Source organism: Hemiscyllium ocellatum, chromosome 8, assembly GCF_020745735.1.
Source record: "Hemiscyllium ocellatum isolate sHemOce1 chromosome 8, sHemOce1.pat.X.cur, whole genome shotgun sequence".
In the NCBI taxonomy this organism is placed as follows: Eukaryota; Metazoa; Chordata; class Chondrichthyes; order Orectolobiformes; family Hemiscylliidae; genus Hemiscyllium; species Hemiscyllium ocellatum.
The window spans coordinates 49,622,882-49,649,917 of record NC_083408.1 but is presented as its reverse complement, the minus strand read 5'-3'; the positions used below and the strand labels follow the sequence as shown (position 1 = coordinate 49,649,917).

Here is a 27,036-nt window from a genome sequence, read left to right as displayed (position 1 = left end):
AGCGTTTTTGCCTTATGCTTGTCAGGACAATTTGCAAGAATACTACATAAAGGGAAAACACATTTATACAATATGACCGTAAAGTGCTGTCTGGTTGGCAGGTGGACACTGATTAATAGAGATACTGTGGAACAGGGTACATTAACGTCATCCTATGGGATAATGGCTATTTTTATCAAATAATACTTCTTATAAGTTGTGCTAACTTGCAAATTCATTTAAGGGCTTATGATTCTACCTACAGGTAAACAGTTATGAACCAATGACAGAGAACACTACTCATTAACCTCAATCATTTCATAAACTACCCCTTTCACGCTCAGCAAAACAGACAGGGTAAGATGGGTTATGGACAACGGGAAAAAATTGGAAATACAGTTCAGTTCTCTTTGATCCTCATTTCTGTTATTGAGATGACCCTTTTTATTCCTTTACTGGCTAGCATGTTGCTTTAATAATCTTTCTCCAGATGCTTCCACTGATTAGTGAGAAACAAAAGGTGGCCAGTTCGCTTATTAAATGCCTCTGACCTTATCAATTAAAAGTCATAGCTGACACTAACATTTATCTCCTATAACTTGTATCCAGCACCAAGCTGTTGAGCTATTTGAGTTGTATAGGGAAAAAGGTGTCTGTCATGGATAACTGGTCACTGGTCCATAAACCTATCAACTTCTTGTTGCCAGCAAAAGCTGCATCAGTACATCGCCTAAGCTCAAATGTTTGCAACTCAAATGTCAAGTCCTGCTTATTGAAACTGTTGCAATGGGTCTCGTATTACTTGGTTTAGAAACGTACAGCCATGCTTTCAAATACTATTTTACAACAGCTCTTTTCCATTTCAGTCCACAGTGTTTTTTTAAAAAAAGGTCCTTACATAACAGAAACTTATTCCATGCTTTCTCTTAACCTGGATCTGAATATCAGGAAGATGAGGGAATTTTGCATTTTTCGATATGACATTTGACCTTTCTAATGACCCTGGGATCAGCAGGGCCAGAGTTTCTGTATGCTACCCTAGTGAGGGAAATAAGAGAATTATACTCGAAGAGTGTGGTGCTGGAAAAGCACAGCCAGTCAGGCAGTATCCGAGGAGCAGGAAAATTGACGTTTTGGAATATCTCCTGTTCCTCAGATACTGCCTGACCGGTCATGCTTTTCTAGCACCACACTCTTCAACTCTGATCTCCAGCATCTGCAGTCCTCACTTTCTCCTAAAAGAATCGTACTGACAATCAGTTAGGCATAGTTTGCCATATACTTTTAGTTTATACTTTTTACTACATTCCCTTTGAAATAAAGGCCAACATTCCATTCGTCTTCCCTATTATCCACAGAACTTGGATGCTTAAGTTTTGTGATTCATTGACAAGGACCCTCTGTTCTGTAGGCTTCTGAAGTCTTTCTCCATTTAAATAATATTCAGCTCCACTATTTCTCCTGCCAAAGTAACCTCACATTTCTCCATATTATATTTCTCTGCCAAGTTTTTGCTCTTGCTGTCTGCCACCACACTGCTTGCAAGTGTTCACTCCTCTGCAGACCCTTTGTGTCATTCTTACCACCTAATTTTGCATCATCTGTAAACCTAACCACAATACATTCATTTCCTTTATCAAGTCATTAATACATATTGCAAACAACTGTGGTGCCAGCACTGATCCCTGTGGTACAACACCACTTACAGATTGCCATCCTGAAAATGCCTGTCCTCTATTAGTTAGCCAATCCTCTCTTCATGCTAATATCCTCCCTCCAACACCTGGACTTTTATCTTAAGTAGCCTAATGAGTAATAGCTTAACAAATGGGCGGCACGGTGGCACAGTAGTTAGCACTGCTGCCTCACAGCGCCTGAGACCCGGGTTCAATTCCCGACTCAGGCGACTGACTGTGTGGAGTTTGCACATTCTCCCCGTGTCTGCGTGGGTTTCCTCCGGGTGCTCCGGTTTCCTCCCACAGTCCAAAGATGTGCGGGTCAGGTGAATTGGCCATGCTAAATTGCCCGTAGTGTTAGGTAAGGGGTAAATGTAGGGGTATGGGTGGGTTGCGCTTCGGCGGGTCGGTGTAGACTTGTTGGGCCGAAGGGCCTGTTTCCACACTGTAAGTCTAATCTAAAAAAAATCTAATCTAAATGCGTTCTGAAAATCCAAATTTATTACGTCTACTGCTACCCATTTGTTTATCTTGCCTGTTACCTCTATAAAGAATTTGAGTAAACTTGTCAGGCATGATTTCCCCTTTATGATGCCACATTACTCTGCTTGATCATATTATGTATTCCTAAATGTTCTGCTTTTTTTTTAAACTGCCAGTACAACAAGCTAACTGATGTCTCCTTTGGGCCCTACACCTCAGGAAGGACATACTGGCACTGGAGCGTCTCCAGCAGAGATTCACATGGATGATCCCTGGAATGGTAGGCCTAACATATGATCCTGGGCTAAGGATCCTGGGATTGTATTCATTACAGTTTAGAAGGTTGAGGGGAGATCTAATAGAAACTTACAAGATAATACATGGCTTAGAAAAGGTGGATGCTGGGAATTAGTTTCTATTAGGCAGGGAGACTAGGACCTTTGGGCACAGCCTTTGAATTAGAGGGGTCAATTTAGAACAGAAATAAGGAGACATTTCTTCAGCCAGAAACTGGTGAGCCTGTGGAATTTATTTCCCTGGAGCGCAATGGAGGCCGGGATGTTAAATGACTTTAAGACAGAGATTGATAAATTCTTGATCTCACAAGGAATTAAGGGCTACGAGGAGTGTGCTGGTAATTGGAGTTGAAATGCCCATCAGTCACGATTGACCTGCGGAGTGGACCCGATGGGCCGAATGGCTTTGGTTCCACTCCTATGTCTTATGGTCTTTTGTCTCCTTCCCTTTTTTAAGTAAAGATATTACCATTGGCAGTTTTCCAATTCACTGGACCATTCCACAATCTAATAATCCCTAGCAGATTACATCACTGCGACCACTATCTTTGTAGCTACTTCCTTTAATATCCTAGGATGCATCCTATCAATATTTATTGGTCTTTAGTCCTGTTAGTGTCCCCAGTACCTTTTCTTTGGTGACAGTTACTGCACTTATTCTCTCTTCTCCTTTTTCCCTTTGAAAGTTCAGTCATTTCAGGGTGGTATTGGTTTCTTCTACTGTCAAGATGAATGCAAAGTATTTATTCAATTCCTCTGACACTTTCTGGTTCCCCATTATTATTCCCCTGTCTCATTCTGTAAGGGGCTTATGAATAGGTTCATTTTTCTCTTTTTATACAAAACAGGGAGCTGTGGATGCTGGAGATCTGAAACAAAAACAGAAATAATGTTTGGTGTCCAGTGATTCTTCTTTAGAATTCAGACCATTATGAAGAGAGTCACAGGCCACAAAATATTAACGCTGATTGCTTCCCACAGATACTGTCAGACCTGCTGAGTTTCTCAATAAATTTCTGCTTCTGTTTCTTTTTATATATTTAAGAAAGCTCTTGCTATCTATCACCATATTACCTGAAAGTTTACCCTCAAAGATTATTTTCTCTTTTTTTTTGATCATCCTTTGTTGGTTTTTAAAAATTTACCAATCTTCTAACATGCGACTAATCTTTGCCACATTGTATGCTTTTCTTTCGATGTGATGCTATCCTTAACTTCCCTGGTTAACCATGTTTAGCTTATGCCCTTCCTAGAATCCTTCCAATTGTGGGTGGCATGGAGGCACAGTGGTTAGCACTGCTGCCTCACAGCGTAGAGACCGGGGTTCAATTCCCGCCTCAGGCTGACTGTGTGGAGTTTGCACATTCTCCCCGTGTCTGCGTGGGTTTCCTTCGGGTGCTCCGGTTTCTTCCCACAGTCCAAAGATGTGCATGCTAAATTGCCCGTAGTGTTAGGGGTATGGGTGGGTTGCGCTTCGGCGGGTCGGTATGGACTTGTTGGGTTGAAGGGCCTGTTTCCACACTGTAAGTAATCTAAGTGAGCCATTAACCATTTTTTTCAAACGTTTGCCATTGAACCTGACCTGTCTTGGCTGATAAACTCCTTCCCCAGATCATTTCAGCCAGCTCCTCCCTCATTCCTTTGTGATTATGCGCAGGTTTAGCACACTTGTTTCCAACCCAAGTTCCTCCCTCTCAAACTAAATCTCTATCACATTACGGCCACTGCTTCCGAGGAGATATTTTACTCTCACATTATTTATTAAGCATGTTCTTCTAGGACACTATCCCAAATGCATGTTATGATATTTTCTTCTTAGCTTTTTCTACCAATCTGTCTATCCCAATCTACATGAAGATTAAAATCATTGGTGATTGCACTGTCTTTGTTATGTGTCTTGATTTCCTCATGATTTATTCTCTGTCACACAATGTAGCTGCTGATAGGGGGAGGGGCTACAGACCACTCCTACCAGTGTTTTCCTTCCCTTATATTTCTTACCTCCACACACATGGGTCATCCTTCTTCCAATTCAAGAGCATTTCTTGCGATAGTATTTATTCCATCCCATGCCAACAATTTGACTCCAGTACATTTTGTTCCTATCTGTCCTTTTGAAAAGTCATATACACCTGAATATTTAGTTCCCAGCTTTGATTTCCTGGTAACCGTGTTTCTGTAATGGCTTTTAAGATCATACCCATTAGCCTACACAGTTAATTCGCTCAGTTGGTCTGTGTATTTTGGACTGAACACTTCGAGCATTCAAACAAAGAGCAATTAATTTTACCTTTTTAACCAGTATTTCCCCTTTTGATCTTATTTATTGCTCCTTTTCTATGTTTGTATACTCTGTCCCTTCCTGTCATACTCTTGGTATCGTTATCCAAACGTGTAAGTTAGAGTGGTGCTGGAAAAGCAGGAAAATCAACGTTTCGGGCAAAAGCCCTTCATCAGGAATAGCGCCTTTTCCTGATGAAGGGCTTTTGCCCGGAACGTCGATTTTCCTGTTCCTCGGATGCTGCCTGACCTGCTGTGCTTTTCCAGCACCACTCTAATCTAGACTCTGGTTTCCAGCATCTGCAGTCTTTGTTTTTACCACCGTTATCCAAAAGGCTACTCTGAAACTCTGCCAAATCTTCTTGCTTTATAAGCCTACATTTCACTTCTCTTAAACCTCCTAGCCCCCCTCCTCTAATTATTCTCAATGTTGATCATTACACTCCTTGAGTTCATATTCTCTTGCAGAATTATTTTCTAAGTGGAGCACAGAAATACTCACTTAATATCAGTGTCATTTTTGATCATGATCCATAAACTGACAATTCTCTTCTCTTAAGATTTCCAGTTCACCTTTAACAAGTGATTACTGATCCATCTGTAAAACACTTTCCTGTTCCTTTGATTTTTTTCATTTGATTCCCTCTCAACTTTCCACATCCACCTTGATTGCTTGTGTTTTTAAAAATGTTCTCATTTATTTTGGTGAATACATTATTATGTTTGTGGTCTGCAAGTTCTATTATTTTGTCATTCTGTATCTTTGCAATCTCTCTTATTTTAATAAATGTTTTATCGTATCCTCCAGTTGTGTGTGCCAGTTACTCATACAACCTTAACCTCACTTAGTTACCAGTCAAGAATCTGTCTCAATAGAAGGTGGAGTTCTAATTTTGAGATTCAACTATATTACATTGTGATTATTCCTGAAATAAGGTACAGATATTGAAATTAATAGCAATCTAGGTACGGGGTGACATGTCGTTGTAGACATCAAAAGGGATAGAAATGTAATTATTTATTAAATAAAAAATTAAACCTAATTAAATTTATAAAAGAAGACAGGACCATTACAATTGGTGGAGCAAGTGAGGACTGCAGATGCTAGAGATCAGAATCATAAAGTGTGATGTTGGAAAAGCATCTAAGGAGCAGAAGAGTTGATGTTTCGAGCATAAGCCCTTGATGAAGAGTTTATGCCTAAAATGTTGACTCTCCTGCTCCTCGAATGCTGCCTGACCGGCTGTGCTTTTCCAGCACCGTACTTTTTGATCCATTATATTACTGTATATGTAAACCACGGAGTTATTTAATCCTCAAGTGAAATGGTTGCATTAAATAGAGTTGAACCTGTTTAAAATCACAAAGAGCACATTGGTGTGCACGCAATAAAGTTGTAGAGAAACAATCACCATGAAAAGACACAGTGGAACACTTATGACTTTAAATATAGAGGCATGGTCATTGTGCAACATGAAAAGTGGAGGGACCAGTTAATTCTACAAAGAACACAATTCCTGTGGAATGCATTGACCAGAGACATACCTAGCTTCTCTCACAATTACAAACATATAATAGTTTCAGGTTGCTTGTTGTCAAAAGATAATCAGAAAGCTTGGGTACCGGACATGATTGCACAGTGTGTAAGTGTGCTATAATCAGGAAGATGCTCTCATCCCAAGCTGTATCCACTTAGGTACATACTCATAGAATGAACCTTTTGCATTTTTCTGACTCTCAGCTGCCTCAGTTTCTGGTCATCTGAACATGTCAACATTCCTTTGAAGGCAATCTCCAATATTTAGTTAATTTTACTGATTTTTTATTATTAGCAATGAGATCTAAGCACACCTCTGCATTTGTTCACCTGATAGTGTGCTACCAGAGGAAGGGGATCTGTATACATTTTAAGAATTCAGTTCCCTTGTTGCTCTCTAACCCAATCCATAAAATGCCCTTTTAAAATATTTAAGCATCCACATACTTACTCGGCCAGTACCCATTCCTCAACTAATGTATCCACTCTGACTAACCATACATTCCCTCTTTAAACTTTCTTATCTGACATTTTTCTCTCAAATATTATATCTCGGCTTGCTTTGCATTCATGTACAGGTTGCAGTCAGGTTTGATGAGAGGATTTACGGTTTGGGGATTGTGAGTAAGATCTTGTTCTACGCAGCATTTTGCCAGTCATTGTCCTCACAGCGTTTGCTCTTTCGACCTATCTAGGTTCTGCAATATGAAACCTTTGGACTACACTCCCTTTGCACTCTTTTCAATTTTCCCAAATCCAAGTTCCATTTTTTTATTGCTAATAAATCAGTAACCTCAACTGGCATAATCTCACATGTTTTATAAGGCATTTGGATCATTGTAAGTAACAGTGAAGCTAACACTACATGTACACTTATTCTTAACAAAGATGGCGAACGGTTTAGGAAGAGCTCATCAACCAAACATAACACTCCTCAGAAGTGAATTCCCTAAACTAAATAATACATTAATTTTACAGCTTGGTATTGAAAAAAGATTTTAAAACAATAAAAGGATCACTAACATTGTATTTATTAAATGGCTTAGCACAATTATACCGTGCAAGAAATTGTTTTCTCACCAAAAGTATATAACTGTGTGAAATTATATTAAAATTGCTGTTGCTCAGGAACCATATAGAGTTGATACACTGTAATTAAGAACCATATCTTCTGATTCCAACTCCAGAAAACAAAGGTGAAATACATCTAAAGGTACTTTAGTGATTGGCATGTGCCTATTAGAAATAATAAATAAGTAACACGAGTGTCATACTACAATGTATAGGAAGACTATGAAATGACCAGCATTTCTAATTAGTTTGCTTTAAGATTAGTCACTGAGCTGCAGTAACAGAGAAGGCTGAAGCAGCCCACTAAAAATAATAACATTATAACAGAGAAGATTAACAGCATTTTAGATACTGAAGAACAGGTGACTTGTTCTAAATTAGCTTAGTTTCAGATCATGGGGTATAACATCTTCTCAGAAGTGGTACAAAGCAGGTGATATTGGATTTGCTGCCTGTTACAGATTCATTTCATTCATTGAAATTAAATTTTACTTGTTACGTGTCAAGGCAGCTGACCAAACATTGCTCATTTTGCACTTGAGACAATTTTCCATGCTTTCTTTATTAAATAAAGTGACCATATAGTCCTTCATTTTCTGGAGGTTTCACATTGCATCTTACCATTGATCAATGCTGTGACCCAAAATAAGTCCAATGGCATCTATCCAGGGTACAGTGGCACATTGCATAGAAAGGCAACAAATTTCAGTTCAGTGTTGAGACACAACACCAAAAGGAAAGAAGAGGAACAGAGCTTAAAACATGACAAAGAAGTTGCCAAACAAGAATGAAAATTTTTTCAGAAAATAGAATCAATTCAGGCCAGAAGGCTTGACTTAGCACATCAAAGGTAAATGAGAACTGCAAACATGAAGGTAATTAAAAAAGAGGGGAGGGAGCACAAATAATGTTTTTCTTGAAAGTAATGTGGAACAGTGGTAATGAAATTCAGCTTTCTTAAAATGTGATATGAATACTTCATATTTATTCCCAAATTTCAATGGTAAGAAAATTGATGATAATAGATCATGACTTCACATTTTGACTATTTTGGTAAACAACCTTGCAGTGTAGCAAAGAACACTTTGACTTCTATTTGGATGCAAGACCAACATTGGGAAAGCCAAAATCCCAACGTTACAGAGGATAGTAATTCAGAATCCCAATTTATCCCTTGACAAAGTAAAATCAAGTATTTCTCTGATTTTAGTAATTGAAACTTTAGTTTTTACTGTTCACAAATTAACTGTTTTCCCTTGTTTGATATACCTCCTTCTCCACTATTCCTAGTTCTAATGCTCTGATTATGGCACCTCTTTAGAGTTATTTTTTGAACGACTTTTATTTTAGGTTTTGCCTTTAGCAATTATCAGTTTTTTTTCCCAGATGTACTGTCATCATTTCCAGTAATCATTTTACCAGGTTCGTACCTAGATTACTAGATTAGATTACTTACAGTGTGGAAACAGGCTCTTCTGCTCAACAAGTCCACACCGACCCGCCGAGACGCAACTCACCCAGACCCATTCCCCTACGTTTATCCCTTCACCTAACACTACGGGCAATTTAGCATGGCCAGTTCATCTGATCTGCACATTTTTGGACTGTGGGAGGAAACCGGAGCACCCAGAGGAAACCCACGCAGACACGGAGAGAATGTGCAAACTCCACAAAGTCAGTCGCCTGAGGCGGGAATTGAACCCGGGTCTCTGGTGCTGTGATGCAACAGTGCTAACCACTGGGGCTGGACATTCCCTAAAACATATCACATAAACGTTCCTGTTTTTAACACAGAGATAACATGTAAGGTTTTCCTGACAGCAATCTTTATACTGTAGACCCATTATGTATTTTAGGAACCTCAAAATGCTACCTCAATGATTATAACAGCTACTGTAAAAATGGTTCAGCAACAATGAATAAGGTCCTTTTTTTAAGGTGCTCAGCAAATATTTTTGGAATAGTGGAAATTCTACGTTATATATCACAACATGCAGTGCTAAGCATTTACAGTGGTAATATGGCACAAAAGGTATAATCTTAAACCAAATGGGAATTGCGCATTTAGAGTGACTAGTTTTCTGTTAAGTTGATGCCACAAATTGAAAACATGCTACATCAATGTGGGTCAATCTAAAAGTGACTACAGCTGTAGCAGCTTTTAAATATTTTTGCAGCATTTCTACATGTTGATGAAACATCATTGTATGAAAAGGCTGAAATTCATTACAAATCAATATTTACTATTTCCTTGAGCTAATACTCAATTGTTGCAAAGAAAACTAATCTTCTTTGATAAAACAATGTGGAGGCATAAAATTAATAGATGAAGTGCTGAGCATACTTAGTGTGTACTTTTACATAAGCTAATTTATTGCCTGATGCTTAAAGCAGTCCAACCACTACCAGCTCATTGCAATAATGTTCTTATTTCAATTATTTTATGAGGCTTCTGTGTGGCCAGAAATTGCTAAGTTTTCTTCCACTTTATATTGGTGAAGCATTCTGCTGTATTTTACCTCAGGACCAGCAGTTTTGTCAAACGACTCAGGAGACCATCAAATTCTTATAAAATATTCAAGATTAATTGCAATGTAATACTAAACTTACACAATTACTGAATGCAATCTTATTAACTCTAAACTATGTACGTAAGTTATTGGCTTCATATAGTTGCTTTCTGATACACAACTGCAGAAAATTATGAGCAGATAGGAATTCACTGACCAGCATGGACACGATGGGATGAAGGGCCTCTTTCCTTGCTATAAAACATGATGACTCTAAGAGGTGAGTTAGTCCATCAGGTACACCTCTACTACTTGGCAAAAGTGAGGACTGCAGATGCTGGAAATCAGAGTCTAGATTAGTGTGGTGATGGAAAAGCACAGCAGATCAGGCAGGATCCAAGGAGCAGGAAAATCAACATTTTGGGCCAAAGCCCTTCATCAGGAATGGTGATGAAGGGATTTTGCCTGAAACGTTGATTTTCCTGCTCCTCGGATGCTGCCTGACCTGCCCACTTCTACTACTTGTCAATGCACGAATACTTCAATCATAGACACCTTCCCATTCAAGATGTCTTACCAAGTCCCAGAAGACAACAACAAACATTCTGATACTAGTCTGGAAATGGTAGAAGAGGACCTCAACCACAGCCAATTGGTTAGACATTTTCATCCACCCTTCACCTTCTTGTCTCATAAGATTACAGTGTGAAGCTGATAATGGCATCTTGAAGACTATAAAGCATCTGGGATTTTGGTGAATTTTGGGAACCACAGTGTGACCCTTTAGCCACTGGGGTTTAGAAATTAAGAAACAAGTAGAAGGATGAGAAGCTCAATTCAATGTCAAATCAAGTCCAAAAAAAAAATTTGGATAAAAGAAAATAAGATTGAGAGGTGCAAAAAGAAAAAGCAGCTATTATTGAAGATTCAACTTTTCCCAAATCCCCAAATACAATTCACAACCTGAAGAAATCATACTTTACATTTATTCACTTTCTGGGTCAGAGAAGTTGATAGCAATCATTAATAATTAACATGTCCTTAGAAGGATACACATATCATGAACTGATATGTCATTATCTGACTTCAATAAATGTGGTCAGATGCAATTTTGTACAAGTGAGGATTGTGGTAGGTGTTGGCAGGCTCTGTGCCATAACAACCATTAAGTCTGATCCTAATTCTACCTTTATGCCATTGATACTATGTTTTGACCAGGATCAAAACCGAGGGGTTCCTGATCCACATGGCTCACCAAAAACTGTGGAAGTATCAATTTTTACAAACTCCTGTCAAAAATTCGAAGGAGAATTGAAAGAAACTCCAGAGAAGACAAATGAATGTCCAAAATTCCAGATATACCTATTTAATAAATTATTATATTTTAGAAACTCAGGTCCCCTTCAAAACTGTTTTTTAAAACCGCTGCCTCACAGCGTCAGAGATCCGGGTTCAATTCCCGCCTCAGGCGACTGACTGCGTGGAGTTTGCACGTTCTCCCCGTGTCTGCGTGGGTTTCCTCCGGGTGCTCCGTTTTCCTCCCACAGTCAAAAGATATGCGGGTCAGGTGAATTGGCCATGCTAAATTGCCCGTAGTGTTAGGTAAGGGGTAAATGTAGGGGTATGGGTTGGTTGTGCTTCGGCGGGTCAGTGTGGACTTGTTGGGCCAAAGGGCCTGTTTCCACACTAAGTATTTTAATCTAATCTATATTCCAGATTTAGCATTTCCAGTGTAGCATAAGGCCTCATTTAATTGTGCTACATAGTAACTAGCCTTCTCCAAGCATAATGAAAAGATTTATTGTGTGCCACACTACTCTATTATGATTACAGTGATATTGGAAAATAATAAGTTTTTATTCTTGGAAAGGATGAAAACTTGCCTTCAAATGGAATGAGGCAGGGGACAGTAGTCATCTGATGTCATGTGCAGCTGCCCACCGTTACTGGTTGAAAGGATCCAGACAATTGATTGACATAGTGTAAGCTATCTGTCCATAGGAATTGGGTTATCACCAAGGGCAATCCTCATCAGGTGGCCCTTCTGGGCTGCACTCCTCGTCAGGGAGCTGTCTTCCCCAGGTGGAAGACGGACCAGAAGAACAGGAGGGAGCCCCAGGGGAAAGTTCCCTAACACTTTGGCTAGAAAACAGGAGGCTGCCTTCACAAATTTAACGCAGTCCATGCCAAAACACGGTTTGTCCTCTGGTCTCACTGAACTATCTCCAACTGCCTTTGAATGGTGGCGTCAGCATTAGGGATCCTAGAATATCCAGATAGTGAAGAATCCTTCCGGCAATTGTAAATGGAAGAACTGGGCCCCATCAGACAAGAAGAGTGAATACGGTAGGTAGTCAATGAGTTTGGAACAATAAGAAAAGAAGACACCGTCGGGCGGCATGGTGGCTCAGTGGTTAGCACTGCAGCCTCACAACACCAGGGACCCAGGTTCAATTCCAGCCTCGAGTGACTGTGTGGAGTTTGCACATTCGCTCTCTGTCTGCGTGGGTTTCCTCCGGGCACTCCGGTTTCCTCCCACAATCCAAAGATTGTGAGATCTTTTTCTCATCTCATCTCATCTCAAAGATGAGCAGGTTGGGTGTATTGGCCATGCTAAATTGCCCATAGTGTTCAGGGATCTATAGGTTAGATGCATTAGTCAGGGGTAAAATATATAGTACGGGAGTGGGTCTGGGTGGGTGTCTTCAGAGGGTTGGTGTGTGCTTGTTGGGTCAAAGGGTCTGTTTCCACACCATGGGGATTCGATGAACCTCTATGAAAACACACTCGGCCTCACGGAGAGAACCTTGTAATAAACCTGACAGAAATGACGCTTAGTCAAAATATAAACTTCAGCATATTGCTTTTTACTTCATATTTCTTGATTTTTGACAATGTATCTTCACTTATCCACATCCACTCTGACTGATAGGACTGATGATCCATTTCTTGCCCACTGTTGCAGTGTAAAACTCAAAAAGAGTTACAAGACAGTGACAAGAATGCAGATCCATTTCCTGATATTCTTCACTTCCTTTGAGGTAGATCTGCTTGGCACTAACTGCAGGAATGCCCAGTTCAGGTTGAAGACTAACTACAGAAGGCATAAAATGTTTCTCTTACCACTCTGTGGCACAGCATCAATGTATCTTAAGGGCTGTACTCACAGGGCCACCCAAAAATTTGATTTACTTTTAATGCTATAGTTTTGACAGCGACCTTCCACTTAGCCATATCACTTAGTATACCACTAGCTTGTTTTCACTCTAGTTTTGGGCCAATTCCCAAAGCTAAAGAGTGTGGCATAATGCATGACTAATCCACAGCAGGCAATGTAAATCTTTGCAATATAAAACGTATTAATTTATGAAACATATCAGTGCACTCCTAATACGGAGAAATTACAGTAATGAGATACTGCTGAATGTGCTTGTTTTTATACATGAATTACTCACTTAGCACTATTTTGCCTTCGGCTGTAAAATTAGTATTCAGTGCAGTACCAGGGAAACAGTACAATGAAAGAAAGACTGTTACAGAAAATATTGATCTTTTATCAAATCTTCTTTTTGAAAGTATGCACAAATGCCAAGACAGAAAACAACTGTAAGGGATAGCACAGTGGCAAGCTGTGGACTTTTGTTTGTGTTCCACTGCACTGAGAGCCTTCTGATTTCACCTGCAGTAATCTGGATTAGAAAAAAAACCATCAGGGCTGACCTCTGTGAGCTGCTGAGATCAGAGTGCCTAAATGCTACTATCAAAAAGGCAAAAACAAAGTTGACAAGAATATTATTTGTAAAGTAAGTTCTTCAGACTTCATTCCCTGAGTAAAGGGAATGTGCATTTCCAAAGAGAAGTGCTACACTCACAACACAATGATTTGCAATTGTTACGATAGCAGTAAAAATTACTATCAATTTTTGACTTCCATTGTCTGATTTAATACATGAGACTTTTCGTGGGTAAAGACTTAAAAGCACTGACTTAAGGTGGGCTACATGATTAACGGACCAAGTTGAGACAAATGCAGTGAAATAAAAAAATCAAGAAAAAAGGCTGCCGCAGAACTAAAATTAACATCATTATGAAGAGGTAGTGAAAGTCAGACCATCATGAGATTAGATTAGATTAGATTACTTACAGTATGGAAATTGGCCCTTCGGCCCAACAAGTCCACACCGACCCTCCGAAGAGCAACCCACCCAGACCCATTCTCCTACATTTACCCCATCACCTAACACTACAGGAAATTTAGCATGGCCAATTCACCTAATCTGCACATCACTGGACTGTGGGAGGAAACCGGAGCACCCGGAGGAAACCCACACAGACACAGGTAGAATGTGCAAACTCCACACAGACAGTTGCCTGAGGCTGGAATTGAACCTGGGTCTCTGGCGCTGTGAGGAAGCAGTGCTAACCAATCATCTCTTGTTTGATTCAAATATTCCTACACTTTTCACACCTTGGAATAAAAGTCACCTGCAGATTATCCAGCTTGAGGAAACAACACAGTCAGACATGGGAACATGGTTTTTTTTTGCAGAGAAAATAAAATAGGTTTTGTAATGACAGTACTGGGAGACACGTTCTCTCTTTCTCTATTTGCTTTAGATCCTCAGAAGACAATGTCTGGTAATAAAGCAAATTGGAAAAATATCTATTTGCTGAGAACATAAAGTGATCCATACATGTTGCCATATCTGAGGATCAAGGTATCAACTAAACAATCACAATCTCAGATTAAAACCTATCCACCAAGTATTCTAAGGACATTTTAAAGTATCTTGAGCTTTCTTTTCATATTAGGCACTCTTCCTTTTTAAATTGTGCTTGATGTCAGGTTTTAATATTTTTCTCAGGGGTTGGCAGTAATAAAATCCCTTTTTCTTTACTCAAGATTGGCTTATTAATTTGGATCCAAATTAGATTTTAATTGATATCTGATGTAGCTGTGTTCTAAAATTAATTTAAGAATCTTTTTCAGAGATGCTTCTCGGAAGATGGTTATTATTAGTTGTTTCTAGTCCCTTGCTGGATCTTTCTGGGAGGCAATGCAAGGTATTGCCATGAGATGCAGGGCTCTATGGTAAAGCAAACTTTATTGGAAGGCAGCTGGTAATCCCTAATAATTGACAGTAGCCTGTAATTCTAGTATTTCTGCAGATCTTCACCCTCTGTCTATATCTGATTTTAAATTAAAAGGCAGCATAGGAACCTTAAAGAAGCCAGAAAATGAAGAAAATTTACAACCACTAACTGCAACAGAATCGATAAGATCAGAATATTGAGTATGCAGTATTCCACAACAAATCTACAAATGTCACATTTCTTTGGGAAACAAATGCTAAAATGACTGTCTGATACAATAGAGAGCTGTAATGCGACATATGTCCTCATTATCCTGTTCCATTCAACGTTATACAAGAAAGGTAGCATTAACTGACACCGGATGGTCTGTGTCTGTGACTGTGCATGTGCGAGACTACAAGAAATTGATGTGTACTGGCTGAATCATCCCTGAACCTACAAGCCAAGCCATATTAAGTGGACACACCTTCCTTGCAGTATCTCAGTCAATGTTACTGTTGTTCTCAGCTGTAGGAGATCATTTCCTACTGTGCTGAAGTACAATCTTCCCTCTAACAAAAATCTGGTGGACATTTACAAAGTATTTGTAAAAGCTCATCAATGCACTCTGCTTGGAACTCAGGGAAGAGACAAAATAAAACGGTAGATGCTGGAATCCAAGGTAGACAAGCAGGAGGTTGGAAGAACATAGTAAGCCAGGCAGCATCAGGAGGTGGAGAAGTTGATGTTTTGGATATAACTCTTTTTCAGGAAGTACAGTTTTGACTCCATTTCAGGAAGCCCAAATAATCAGATACTTCCCAGTGAGGCATGTAACCCTAAGTCAAAATGGAGCATGCAACTATCCTCCTGCTCTGCTCCTTCTCATACAACAATTCTACAACCCTTAAAGTTCATAATTAAATTGTCAAGATCCCTGATAATCTTCAGAACAAAGCAACATCAATCACTGTCCAAATATTATGACTCATCCCCGCCCCCAAAAGAAACATGGTTTTCCTAAGTCTACACTGAACTTAATCAACAAAAATACTCATCTGCGAAGAATTGACCCCAAATTTAGTTACAATGCAAAAATACTCACTTGTTCCTTTTCTTTTCAAGGTAAGAATAATTAATACTCAAAATGTTGGCTCGTACAACGGTCAAACAAACAATATCTTGTGGTAATACATTAGTAAAGTGATCTGGGCATTTTATATAAATGTTAATGGACTAAAATCATGTTTGAAAGCTAAACTGACATTTGAATATACAGAACACAAATCTGCAATTTACTTCAGCCCAGGGAATGAAATTAGTTTTGAATGTGATGGACTTTTGACCTACAGTCTAATTAGACCGATACGCAAATAATCTGAATTTGACAGAGTATAAATGGACATTTGACTATGATAGATGACACCACAAGCTGATGCATTATACAATTTACCACATTGCAATAGCATTATGGTTATGCTAGACAAATTACTGAAGGAACATCTGTAAAATCTTCTTTTCGACTGCTTCTACAAGAGAACCATATATTGAATTTAGAACAGATGAGCTTGCTCAATACAAACTTCAGTCATCACACCATTTAAAAAACCAAATGGAAATCTGAAATAATGTTCGATGCACAGCATTTCTGTTAGCATTTGTGAAGTGAAACTTCTTTTATTTGAATCTGCTAATAGCTCTGTTGTTACTCCCAGCATTTTATGTTTTCCTTTTGAACACTGGGAAAGCCCATGGGATTAATTTTTGCAAAAGTAAAATAAAACAAAGGAGCTTGACTATTAAGTCTTCACATTGACGGAGTCTGAATTCAACTTCTTTGACAGGATTCCTTTACCAAGTCACTTTTGAGTATCATTATTGCATGTATTTGCACTGATTACACCCTCAGCTCACAGATATCACTGTGGAATCACAATTCCTATAAAAAACAATTATCATAGCACTGATGATTTTCTAAAATACACCGGACATTGTGGTGTATTGTGTCTCTCATATACTAAAATGCTTCACATTGAAGTTCAAGTCTTACTGATTAAATTTGATATTCTAATTTTTTTCTTTATATTATATCATTTTTTATCCAATGTACAGTGTCACATTTTGCACAGAATTGCATACATGTATATTTTAAAGAATTTTACTATACTCTTGATATTGCCAGGCTTTGTAAGTCTCCCTAAAATAATCAGAATTCTGAAAAAAATTTGCACCTGTATTTATGCATGGTTTACAATATTTTTGAGTCCTTTATTGGAAATAACCTGAAAGGATTGCTTCAGGACAAGTCTGCAGTATTCATCTTCTGTCAGTCATCTTGTTGGCTGACAAAATAAGAACAAGAATAACTAGAATTCAATTTATTTGTGCATTACTGTCTTTTTTTTGTGATTGTTCTGCGCCCACATTTATATGAATCTTAATCCAACTTGCAGCATAGAAACAACGTAATTGGCCTAGGTGTTCACTGGTGTCCACATTTCACACAAACTTCCTCAAACTTCAATCCTCCTTCTACCTGTCCATATCACACGGATGAGAGAAAAAAAGAAAATACATAAAGTCCCAATAACTTACATTTGTGGAGAGCCTTTAATGTACTAAAATACTCCGAGGCATTAAAACTTAAGTTGTATACAGATTAATTCACTAAGTGGACCAAAGGGTCTGCTTCTGTGTTGTTTGACTGAGTTCAATACAGCCATACATTAAGTTTGAAAGCTGGCATGACGAACACAGGGAATACAATTGAAGACAGTGGTAAAATAAAGGGATAGGGATGTTATAAGGAAGCCACAGGCAGAGCAACAGGGGTTCTAGAGTGTAGTGACAGATAACGCATTACTAAATGAAAATATACAATTTTGTTTAAGAATCTTCTCAGGACTTTGGTGAAATAATGAGTCTCGTTTCTTCACTACTTCATGGCTTTAATGCAAAGAAGATGCAAAAAAATTGAAATAATGTGAAAACAAGGTCTAATAAGATCAAGAAATTTATATAAGTCAGTGTAAGTAAAGTAGTAAATCTGGAGAAATTAATGGGACCAAGGAGTGACAAGTCTCTTAGATCTAGAGTTTTAAAAGAGAAAGCTGCAGTGATAATACATGCATTTAGTTTTGATCTTGTCAAATTCCATACATTGTAGAACAGTTCCCAAGGCATGGAAGGTAGAAAACATAACACTGCTAACTTAATAAAGAATGAATAGAGAAAACAAGGGACCATAAGCCCTTGAGGAGGCAAAACGCGACAATCTATTATTAGAGACATGTAACAGGGCATTTAGAGGATTATAAATGGATTAAACAAAGTCAACACAGATTTATTAAAGGAAAATTGAATAGTGACAAATCTGCCATTATTTTGATGATGTAGATAGTAAAATAGGAAAGGGGGAACTAGTGAATACAGTAGCTTTGGATTTTCAAAATATGAAATTATTATACAAAATGAGGACTCACTGGAGTTGAGGTAACTTACTGGTGTAGCTTTGTTTAACGGAAAGAAAGCAGAGCGTTGGAATATGTAGGAGGGCAACACCTAGTGGTATTATCACTGGACTGATAACCTAGAGATCCACGTCATATTCTGGGGACCCCGGTTCGCATCCTGCCTCAGCATATGGTGGAATTCAAATTAAAAATATGCAACTAAGTATAAAATATGCAATATGCCTAATGATGACTATAAATCCAATGTCAATTATTGGAAAAAAAACTGGTTCACTAATGGGGAAGGAAATCTGCCGTCCTCGGCCTGGGCAATAAATGCTGGTCCAGTCAGTGATGCCCTCATCCTGTGAATGAATAAATAAACACAGAAAAGGCTGGAGAAATCCAGCAGACCTGGTAGCATCTGTGGACAGGGAAACAGAGTTAGTTGAAGTTTCAAGTCCAGCATGACTCTTCTTCAGAACTGAAAAATGTTGGGAATTTTTAAACATATACTGTGCTCAGTGAAAAAGGAATTATTCTTGGTGGAGGAAAAGAAAAAATGACGTTAAATGGTTGTAAGTTCGGAGAGGGAGTAGGTTCTCTATACTAAAAGCAAAGGAAGTAAGACAGAAACAAGACAAAGATCATTGGGGAAAGGGGAGTGATTGTATGAGAAATGGAGAATAGACATTATGCAGTTAGTGTTTGAAGTTATTAAATTCAATATTCACGGTGGCTCAGTGGTTAGAACTACTGCCTCACAGCACCAGGAACTGGGTTCAATTTCAGCCTCGAGTGACTGTGTGTGTGGAGTTAGCACATTCACCCTGGGGTCTGTGGGGGTTTCTTCTGGGTGATCTGGTTTCCCCCCACAGTCTAAAGAATGGAAGCTTAAGAGAATTGGCCATGAGAGATGCATGGCTACAGGTGGAGGTGGGGGGATCTAGGTATGATGCTTTTCAGAAGGTCAGCTTGGATTCGACAGGCAGAAATACCTGCCCCACACTGTAGGGTTGTACGATTTGGACCATGAAGTTGTAAATGCCTAACTAGAAAATGTGATGTAATTCCTTGAGCTTCAATGGAACATTGCAGCAGGTCCAGGATAGAAATATTAGCATGAGAGTAAGGTAGTTTATTGAAATGGCAAGCAACTAGGAAGTCAGGGTCATTCCTATGGACAGAGCATTTGGTCTCAGCGATATAAAGTATGTTGTATTATGAGCAGTGAATGTAATAGACTAGATTGAAAATACTGCAAGTGAAATGCTGCTTCACCTGAAACATATATTTGAGGTCATGGACATTGAGGAAGGATAAAGTGAATTGTCAAGTGTTAGATCTTTTGCAATTGCATGGGAAGGTACCATGGAGGATTGAGGAAGCATTCGTAATTATGGACAAGGGTGTCATGGAGAGGGAAAGATGTGTTTGGTGATGGCATCTTGCTGCAGGTGTTGGGATGGGAAAGGATGATCCTCCGAAGTGGGGTGCAAAGTCAAAATAAGGAAAAGCCTATCATTGTTCTGGGAAGGAGGATAAGGGGTGACAGCAGAAATGCAGGGAGGATGCATTAGCCCCATCAGTGTGAGTGAAAATGTGAGAGCATGAGATTGTGTGTGAGAGAGTGTGAGCGTGCAAGCACATGTGCATGTGCATACGTTAGTTACAGTGTATTACAAAGATTGATACTTGGGTCTCAGCCATTTCCAATATGTATTAATGGCTTGGATATGGGAGCTGAGTGTAAAGTATTAATGTTTGATGACAATGTAAAATGTGGTGGAAAAGGTTGCAGAGGGATTCAAACAGATTGGATGAGTAGGCCAGAACAAGGAAGATGTAATACAATGTTGTAAAATGTGAGATTACACACTTCGGTAGGAAAAGTAGAAAAAAAATTCAAATGGTGAGAGACTAGGTTTGAATTTAGATGGGCCCAGGGGTACTTGTACGTGAATCACAGAAAATCAACATGAAGGTACAGCAAGCAACAATGAATGCAAATGGTAATTCAGCTTTTGTTATAAAAGGATTGGAGAGAAAACTTTTAGTAAAATAATAAAGGGCATTGGTGAAGTGATACCTGGAGATTTATGCACAGTTCTGGTCTCCTTACTTAAAGAAGGATATCTTGTTCTCAAGCAAATATCACAAAGATTGTGTACACTGATATAGATGCAGAATACTGCGAATGCTGAAGATCTGAAATATAAACAGAATATGATGGAGAAACTCAGCAAGTCTGGCAGCAATTGTGGACTAAGAAACGATTAATATTTCATGTCCATTATTTGACGCCTTTGAGTTGAGTCGTTCTTCTTTGAAGTGTCAAACTTTAATACTATTTCTTTCTGCTGCCAGATCTGCTGAGTTTCTCTTGGATTTTTTTCATTAGATCTGTTCTTGAGGTGAGCGGCTTGCGCTGAAGGAAAGAAAGAATTAGACTTGGCCGACATTTCCTTGAATTTAAAAATATGAGAAGCCATCTAAGGGCTTGAGGCAGAAAATCGGTTTCCTCTGCCTGGGGAATCTATAACACCAAGGCCATATGCTCAGCATAAAGGGTCAGCTATTGAAGACTAAAATAAAGATAACTTCTTCCATCAAATATTTATGAATTTTAGGAATTCTCTGTCTCAGAGAGCCATCGATGCTCAGCAATTAAGCATGAATGCAGAATGATAGATCTGTGGATAATAAAGTAATTATCGATATGCAGATAGTGTGAGGTGGAGGAGTTGAGGTGGAATATCTACCATGACGTTATTGAATCGGAAAGTAGCTTCAAAAGGGCAAATGACCTTCTTTTTCAACTATTGCTTATACTATGTTTTTGGTCTCCTCACGTAGTGGAGAATATTGAGACTTTGGATAAAGTTCAGATGAGAATCACTACGTTGATACAAATAAACGTAAGTAATTTGTCAAAGGATTATACAATTAAACAGCTAGATTATATTTAAGTTTGAGGCTCATTTGCCTCAAACTGAGATGATGTTAAGCAGATCGCTTTTCTTGAGAATACTGTGCCTGGAGAATGGTTCTGGGTGGATTGGAGATGTCTATATGGTAATGGTTTAGCCAGCATAACATTAAAGCACAGACTAGAAAAATCAGGGATCTTTTTAGTTCAATTTTGATGATGGGAGTAACTGGTCATTTTACAATACCATTTGATACTATTTACTAGTATCAGATCTATTTACTAAATTACCTTTTCTGTTGGACAACATTGTCATGATGGTGATAAAAATGGACTACTGATTTTTCAAACGCTGCCATCTGATTTTAAAACTGATATACTCAGATGTTATAAAAGGGAGAAAGAAAACATTGATTTAAAATGGCAACATCAATGAGCTGACCATATGCTAGCCAAGCTCTGTTAAACCAACACGGAATAAAGACAACCAGCTGAACTGAAATTCATTTAATCCAAGGCTGTTGAAAACTAGTCAACCCAGTCAGGTGTGAAGACATTCTCATCCTATTTTGTTCTATATCTGTCTGATTGCCAAGAAGGTTACCTCAGAGTACAATGGGATCTTGACCAGATGGGCCAATGAGCAGAGAAGTAGCAAATGGAGTTTAATTTAGATAAACGTGAGCTGCTGCATTTTGGATAGGCAAGTCAGGGCAGGACTTATACAACTAATGGTAAGGTCCTGGCAGTGTTGCTGAACAAAGAAACCTTGGAGTGCAGATTCATAACTCCTTGAAAGTAGGGTGTCAGGTAGAGAGGATACTGAAGAAGGCGCTTAGTATGCTTTCCTTTATTGGACAGAGCACTGAGTACAGGAGTTGGGAGATCATGTTGCAGCTGTACAGGACATTGGTTAGGCCATTTTTGGAATATTGTGTGCAATTCTGGTCTCCCTCCCTTGGGAAGGATGTTGTGAAACATGCAAGGGTTTAGAAAAGATTTACAAGAATGACGCCAGGGTTGGAGGGTTTGAGCTACAGGGAAAAGCCGAATAGGTGCACTGCTTTTCCCTGGAGCATCAGAGGCTGAGGGGTGACCTTATAGGTTTATAAAATCATGAAGGGAATGGATAGGCTAATTAGACAAGGTCCTTTCCATGGGTTGGAGGAGTCCAGAACTAGAGAGCATGCATTTAGGGTGAGAGGGAAAACATTTAAGGGACAACATTTCATGCAAAGGTTGGTTCATGTTTGGAATGAGCTGCCAGAGGAAGAGTTGGAGGCTGGTACAATTACAACATTTAAAAGGCATCTAGATGGGTATATGAATAGGAAGGGTTTAGAGGGATATGGGCCAAGTGCTGGCAAATGGGACTAGATTAATTTAGGATATTTGGTTGGCATGGATGAGTTGGACCAAATGGTATGTTTCTGTAATGTACATCTCTATGACTACTTTCACATATTGGAGATGAAACACAGAGCTTACCACTCTTAATTTTGGAACCAAGAATCTGAGATATTGGAACATACAAAGCAAGGAGGTATTTTTGGTAGAACAGGGGAGAGGAGGTGTGACTGGAACCAGCTGGGAGAAATGCTTTCTCAGTCTCAAGAAGGAAATGCTCAGTGATGGAGCTGATTGAAAAGAAGCACTGGGACAAGAATTTAAGGGTCTAAGGAAATACTTACTACTGCTGAGGAGATAAGACATCAATGAAAAAACAAGGTCTCAGGTTAAAACCATACATGTCCAGGATGCTAATGACTGTAAACTGTATATTTGCTTTAGTTTCCTTTTGAATTGGACACTAGTCCTTCCCACTATTGTAACTTTGTGTTTGTATATTGATATCACATTTTTTGTTTAGTGCTAGCAGACAACAAAATTGTTTTCCTTTCACACAACAAACTCTCGTAATTGGTTTCTATTGATACAATCTAAATTGGAAAACCACATTTCATTCGAGAGAGTTAAGCCTCATGCTGAAAAAAAACATATATTTTTGTTGGAGGTCAACTCAGGAGATTGATAAGGGGAAGTAATTGACCACTCCTTACTTGGTCATTCGAAAATTTATAGTGAACAATAGCTGCAATCATTTCCAGTAAGGACGACCAAGCCGCGACTACTAAATTTATTTAAGAAACAGCAACATACTGAAATAGGAAGATTGTAATGTTAGCGTTCAAAAAGATACAACTAAATGTGCCAAAGTGTACACTTTGACTAATGTTGTACTTCATATCAGGTCTACTGAATTTCTCAAATATGCCACTGGTATCCTTGGCAAAATTACAGAAAATACTTTGGGGTATCCTGAGGCTGTGAAAAATGGTATATTAAATCATAAAAATATTTTGTATACCCAGTTGCTGAACATGACACCAAAACAAATTCTAATTTCAAATTTCAATAGTTTGTTGGTCAGAAATTGATGGAAGAGAAACTTGAATCTGCTGTCTGAGTAACCTAGCAGTTATTGGGGGCCATGAAGCCTCCTGCAATCATTTTCAGGTCAGCAAAGCAGCTTTAGCAGATCAGCTCCATTTGTCCATTCCAGATTCTTCTGTCACTCTTTCATCATTCTGCTGCATCTTGCTCTGCTGTCCCAAGAGGTAAGGTTGCATTCCCCAGCTCTCGCTCTATCACCTCACTGCCAAGATGATCATGTCTTCTTCTGACACTATCCATGCTCCATCTTGTTTCAATACAACATGCTCTCCTACAGGTGTAACCACTGGATGCAGTATTATTTGTATTCTTTCAATCAAATGTTGGAACAAGACTTGGAAATAAGATGACACCATAACATGACTTGCTTTAAAGAATTACTAAATCTAAGGTTATGACCATGACCAGCTTTATAAATACACTACCATAAAAATACCTGCTTCATGTCCACAGCAGAGCTTTCTCTCCAATGTGTAAGCTAAACAGTAAGTCAAATTCGTCAATAGGAATACACCAATCCCACCGATTCAAAAATCATAGAACACGGCTTAAAGGTACAAATTCAGCTTTAGATTACAAGTTACCAGCTGCTAAAGAAATGCAAATTTAAAAAGTCACACAGCATTTTACTATTACTTCCATCATTCCATTACATCCAAATCAAGAAGGGAAAATAAAATATTCCACTTCAGATGTTGTCATTGATGTGATTAGTGTCAATGATGTGATTTTCAGAAAGTACGCTTGAGCAATATGAAATCCAATTTCCTCCGCTCACCTTGTAAATAGTTTGCTTTTATAATAGTACACTCAAAACAGAAAATTAACTTTCTAAGAGATAGTCAAATAATGGACATAAAGCCACTACATATGTTAGCTGGAATGGCTTAAAGTTTCATCAGTGAGATGAGCCTTAAGAAGGCTCGAAAGATTGAAAATGATTTGGAGAGGGAGAATGGTTTAGGAAGTGAACTCTAGAGCATAGACCATAGGTGACTGAAGGTAGAACTACAAAGGAGGGGAGGAATGCACAAGGAGTCAGTCTCCAAATGAAAGGATGAATTGGAAGAATGGATGAAGTTACAGGGAGAGGAAAAGGTAAAGTCATTATGATAATCTGACCATTTGTTATCACATTCACCTTTTGGAAATTCAATCCAAAAATGTCAGTCAACACTGGGATCTGAATTCTTGTCTTAATGTCAATGGTTCAGCATTGTCACAGAGTGGTCACATATTTCCAACTTAACTAACTTCTATTGATGAGACAGTCTTACCTTTTCGTACAAAGCTGGGATCTATGGTATCTTCACAGTAAAAGGTTTTGAAGCACAGAGGGAGCTGCTTAACATCTTGAGGGAGTTTATCCATAGCTTGCCGGAATACAACTGCTAGTTCATGCAGCACACTCTTCAGATTTAAAGCAGTCACTGATGGTGACAGAAGACTTACAGCCAATGAGATAGCAGCACTTGACTTCAAACTTGACACAATCAACTCACAGTCAATTACATAACCATTGGATTTTTTATTTATGATGAAGGATTTCCTCTCACAGGGATCATCAGTAACAGCAATGACATGCCATTCCACTGCAGCATCTCTTGGTAGATGAGGAAACACAGCTACGATCAGCAGGCCAGAGCCAGGCTTAGTCTCTCCACTGGTTTGCTCCTGTAATTCATAATGAAAACATACTAGAAAAATTAGTGCAGTCACACATATTTACAGGTTTGAAACATCACTGAGCAATTCTTATAAGACTCCTGCAATCTGGGAACTAGAAACCAAAACAGCTTCAAAAATTGCTTCCTTCACAATCCTCTATGGACTTACGGAGTTGGACTGATCAACTACCTGAGAAATGCACAACACAGGATTCACAATCTTCAGTGCAGCACCATGCCTGCCCTTATCATTTCCAATTAGCAAACTTTAAACCATATCTGCATGCTTGAAAAAAAAACAGCAGCAAGAGTCAAATTTGGAAGTCACAGTTAACTCAGGTAAATGTAGTCATAGGAATATAGTACATCAATCCTAATTCATGGGAGTATAAAGATGCTGTCAGGTTCACTTCTAAAGATAACTGTAACTTAATGTGAGGAATACCAGTTGCACTTGTGTCAATCATCATTTCAATGTAAATACATACAGTGAATAGAAACATCACTTTTAAAAATAAAAAATAGCTGAAACAACTATTTTTTCACAAGGAAACAGAATTGCGGATTGCATATTTTAATTTTAATTCATAGAGTTATAATCTAAACAGCAATTCCAGAATAATCACAAGTTGGTTAAAATTCAGACAAACTAACATACAACAGCCGAAATGGTGACAGGAAAATCTTGTGTTTTGTTTGTGACTAATGTTCCTGAGTAACGCACAGCCATGACTGGAGCAAATGATGAGTTGCCAATCGAATCTGATTGAACCCAATCTTATTTGAATATTTCCTTCACTCTGTACCAGCCCCACATTACACATGTAATTGCTTACATTGAGTGTCCTGTACTAAATTCTGTCTATGGAATTTCATTTTTGAGGATTAAAACAAAGCAACATATTCAGCACAGTTCTTTAAGTATCAGTTGTCCTAGTTACCTTAACCAATTGACCACTATTCATCTGACAGCAGAGGCAGGATACCAGCATGCTGTTCAACTATGGAATGAATTGAAACTAAGCCTTATAGTCTTGACACAGTTTTGGAAAGAGAAACAATGTGAACAATTCTTCCTCCACAGACGCTGTCAAACCTACAGCATTTCTCTAGCACATTCTGTTTTTATTTCATCCCTTCAGGATCGATAATACTTTGCTTTTATCTTGTCTGTTCCTCATGTTGTTACAAAACACTTTATATTTATTAACTCTTAAATTACTTCTGTAAGATTTTGAAGGATTGAGGAGGAGAAATTTATTTCAAGTTTTGTGGACATACCTGGAAAGTCTTCTTTCAAAGAAATCATTAAATATTCCCTGTGGACCTTCTCTTTTTTTTCCCACAAGGCTTCCTAGAAATCACATGACTGATGATAATTGCTTGCTTTGTTGTGGACCCCACTGACGTTGTTTCAACAGTGACAGGTTTGGACAGACTGTTCTTGCTTTACATAACAGAGTTGGAGGATAGTTTGCTCAGAACCAACTGAATTGGAGAAAAGCTGGCTAAGAACAAGTTAATTTGGAGAAAAAAAACTTGCAATGAACAACTGCCCAGCTGATACCTCCCATTTCTTAAAAAAAACAACTTTCTAGTTCAGGATGCAAACTATCTTTCTTGTGAAGA

At 38.6% G+C, this 27,036-nt stretch overlaps 1 protein-coding gene across 1 annotated transcript in view; it reads right to left on the bottom strand.

Annotated features, from left to right (window-relative positions):
* dph6 (diphthamine biosynthesis 6) overlaps window positions 1-27,036 on the bottom strand; it is a 294,336-nt gene that overhangs the window by 9,569 nt on the left and 257,731 nt on the right. Inside the window, exon 14 of the mRNA XM_060828371.1 lies at window positions 25,018-25,414. Within this exon, the coding sequence (XP_060684354.1) occupies window positions 25,018-25,414 (397 nt within the window). The remainder of the gene's footprint in view (window positions 1-25,017; window positions 25,415-27,036) is intronic.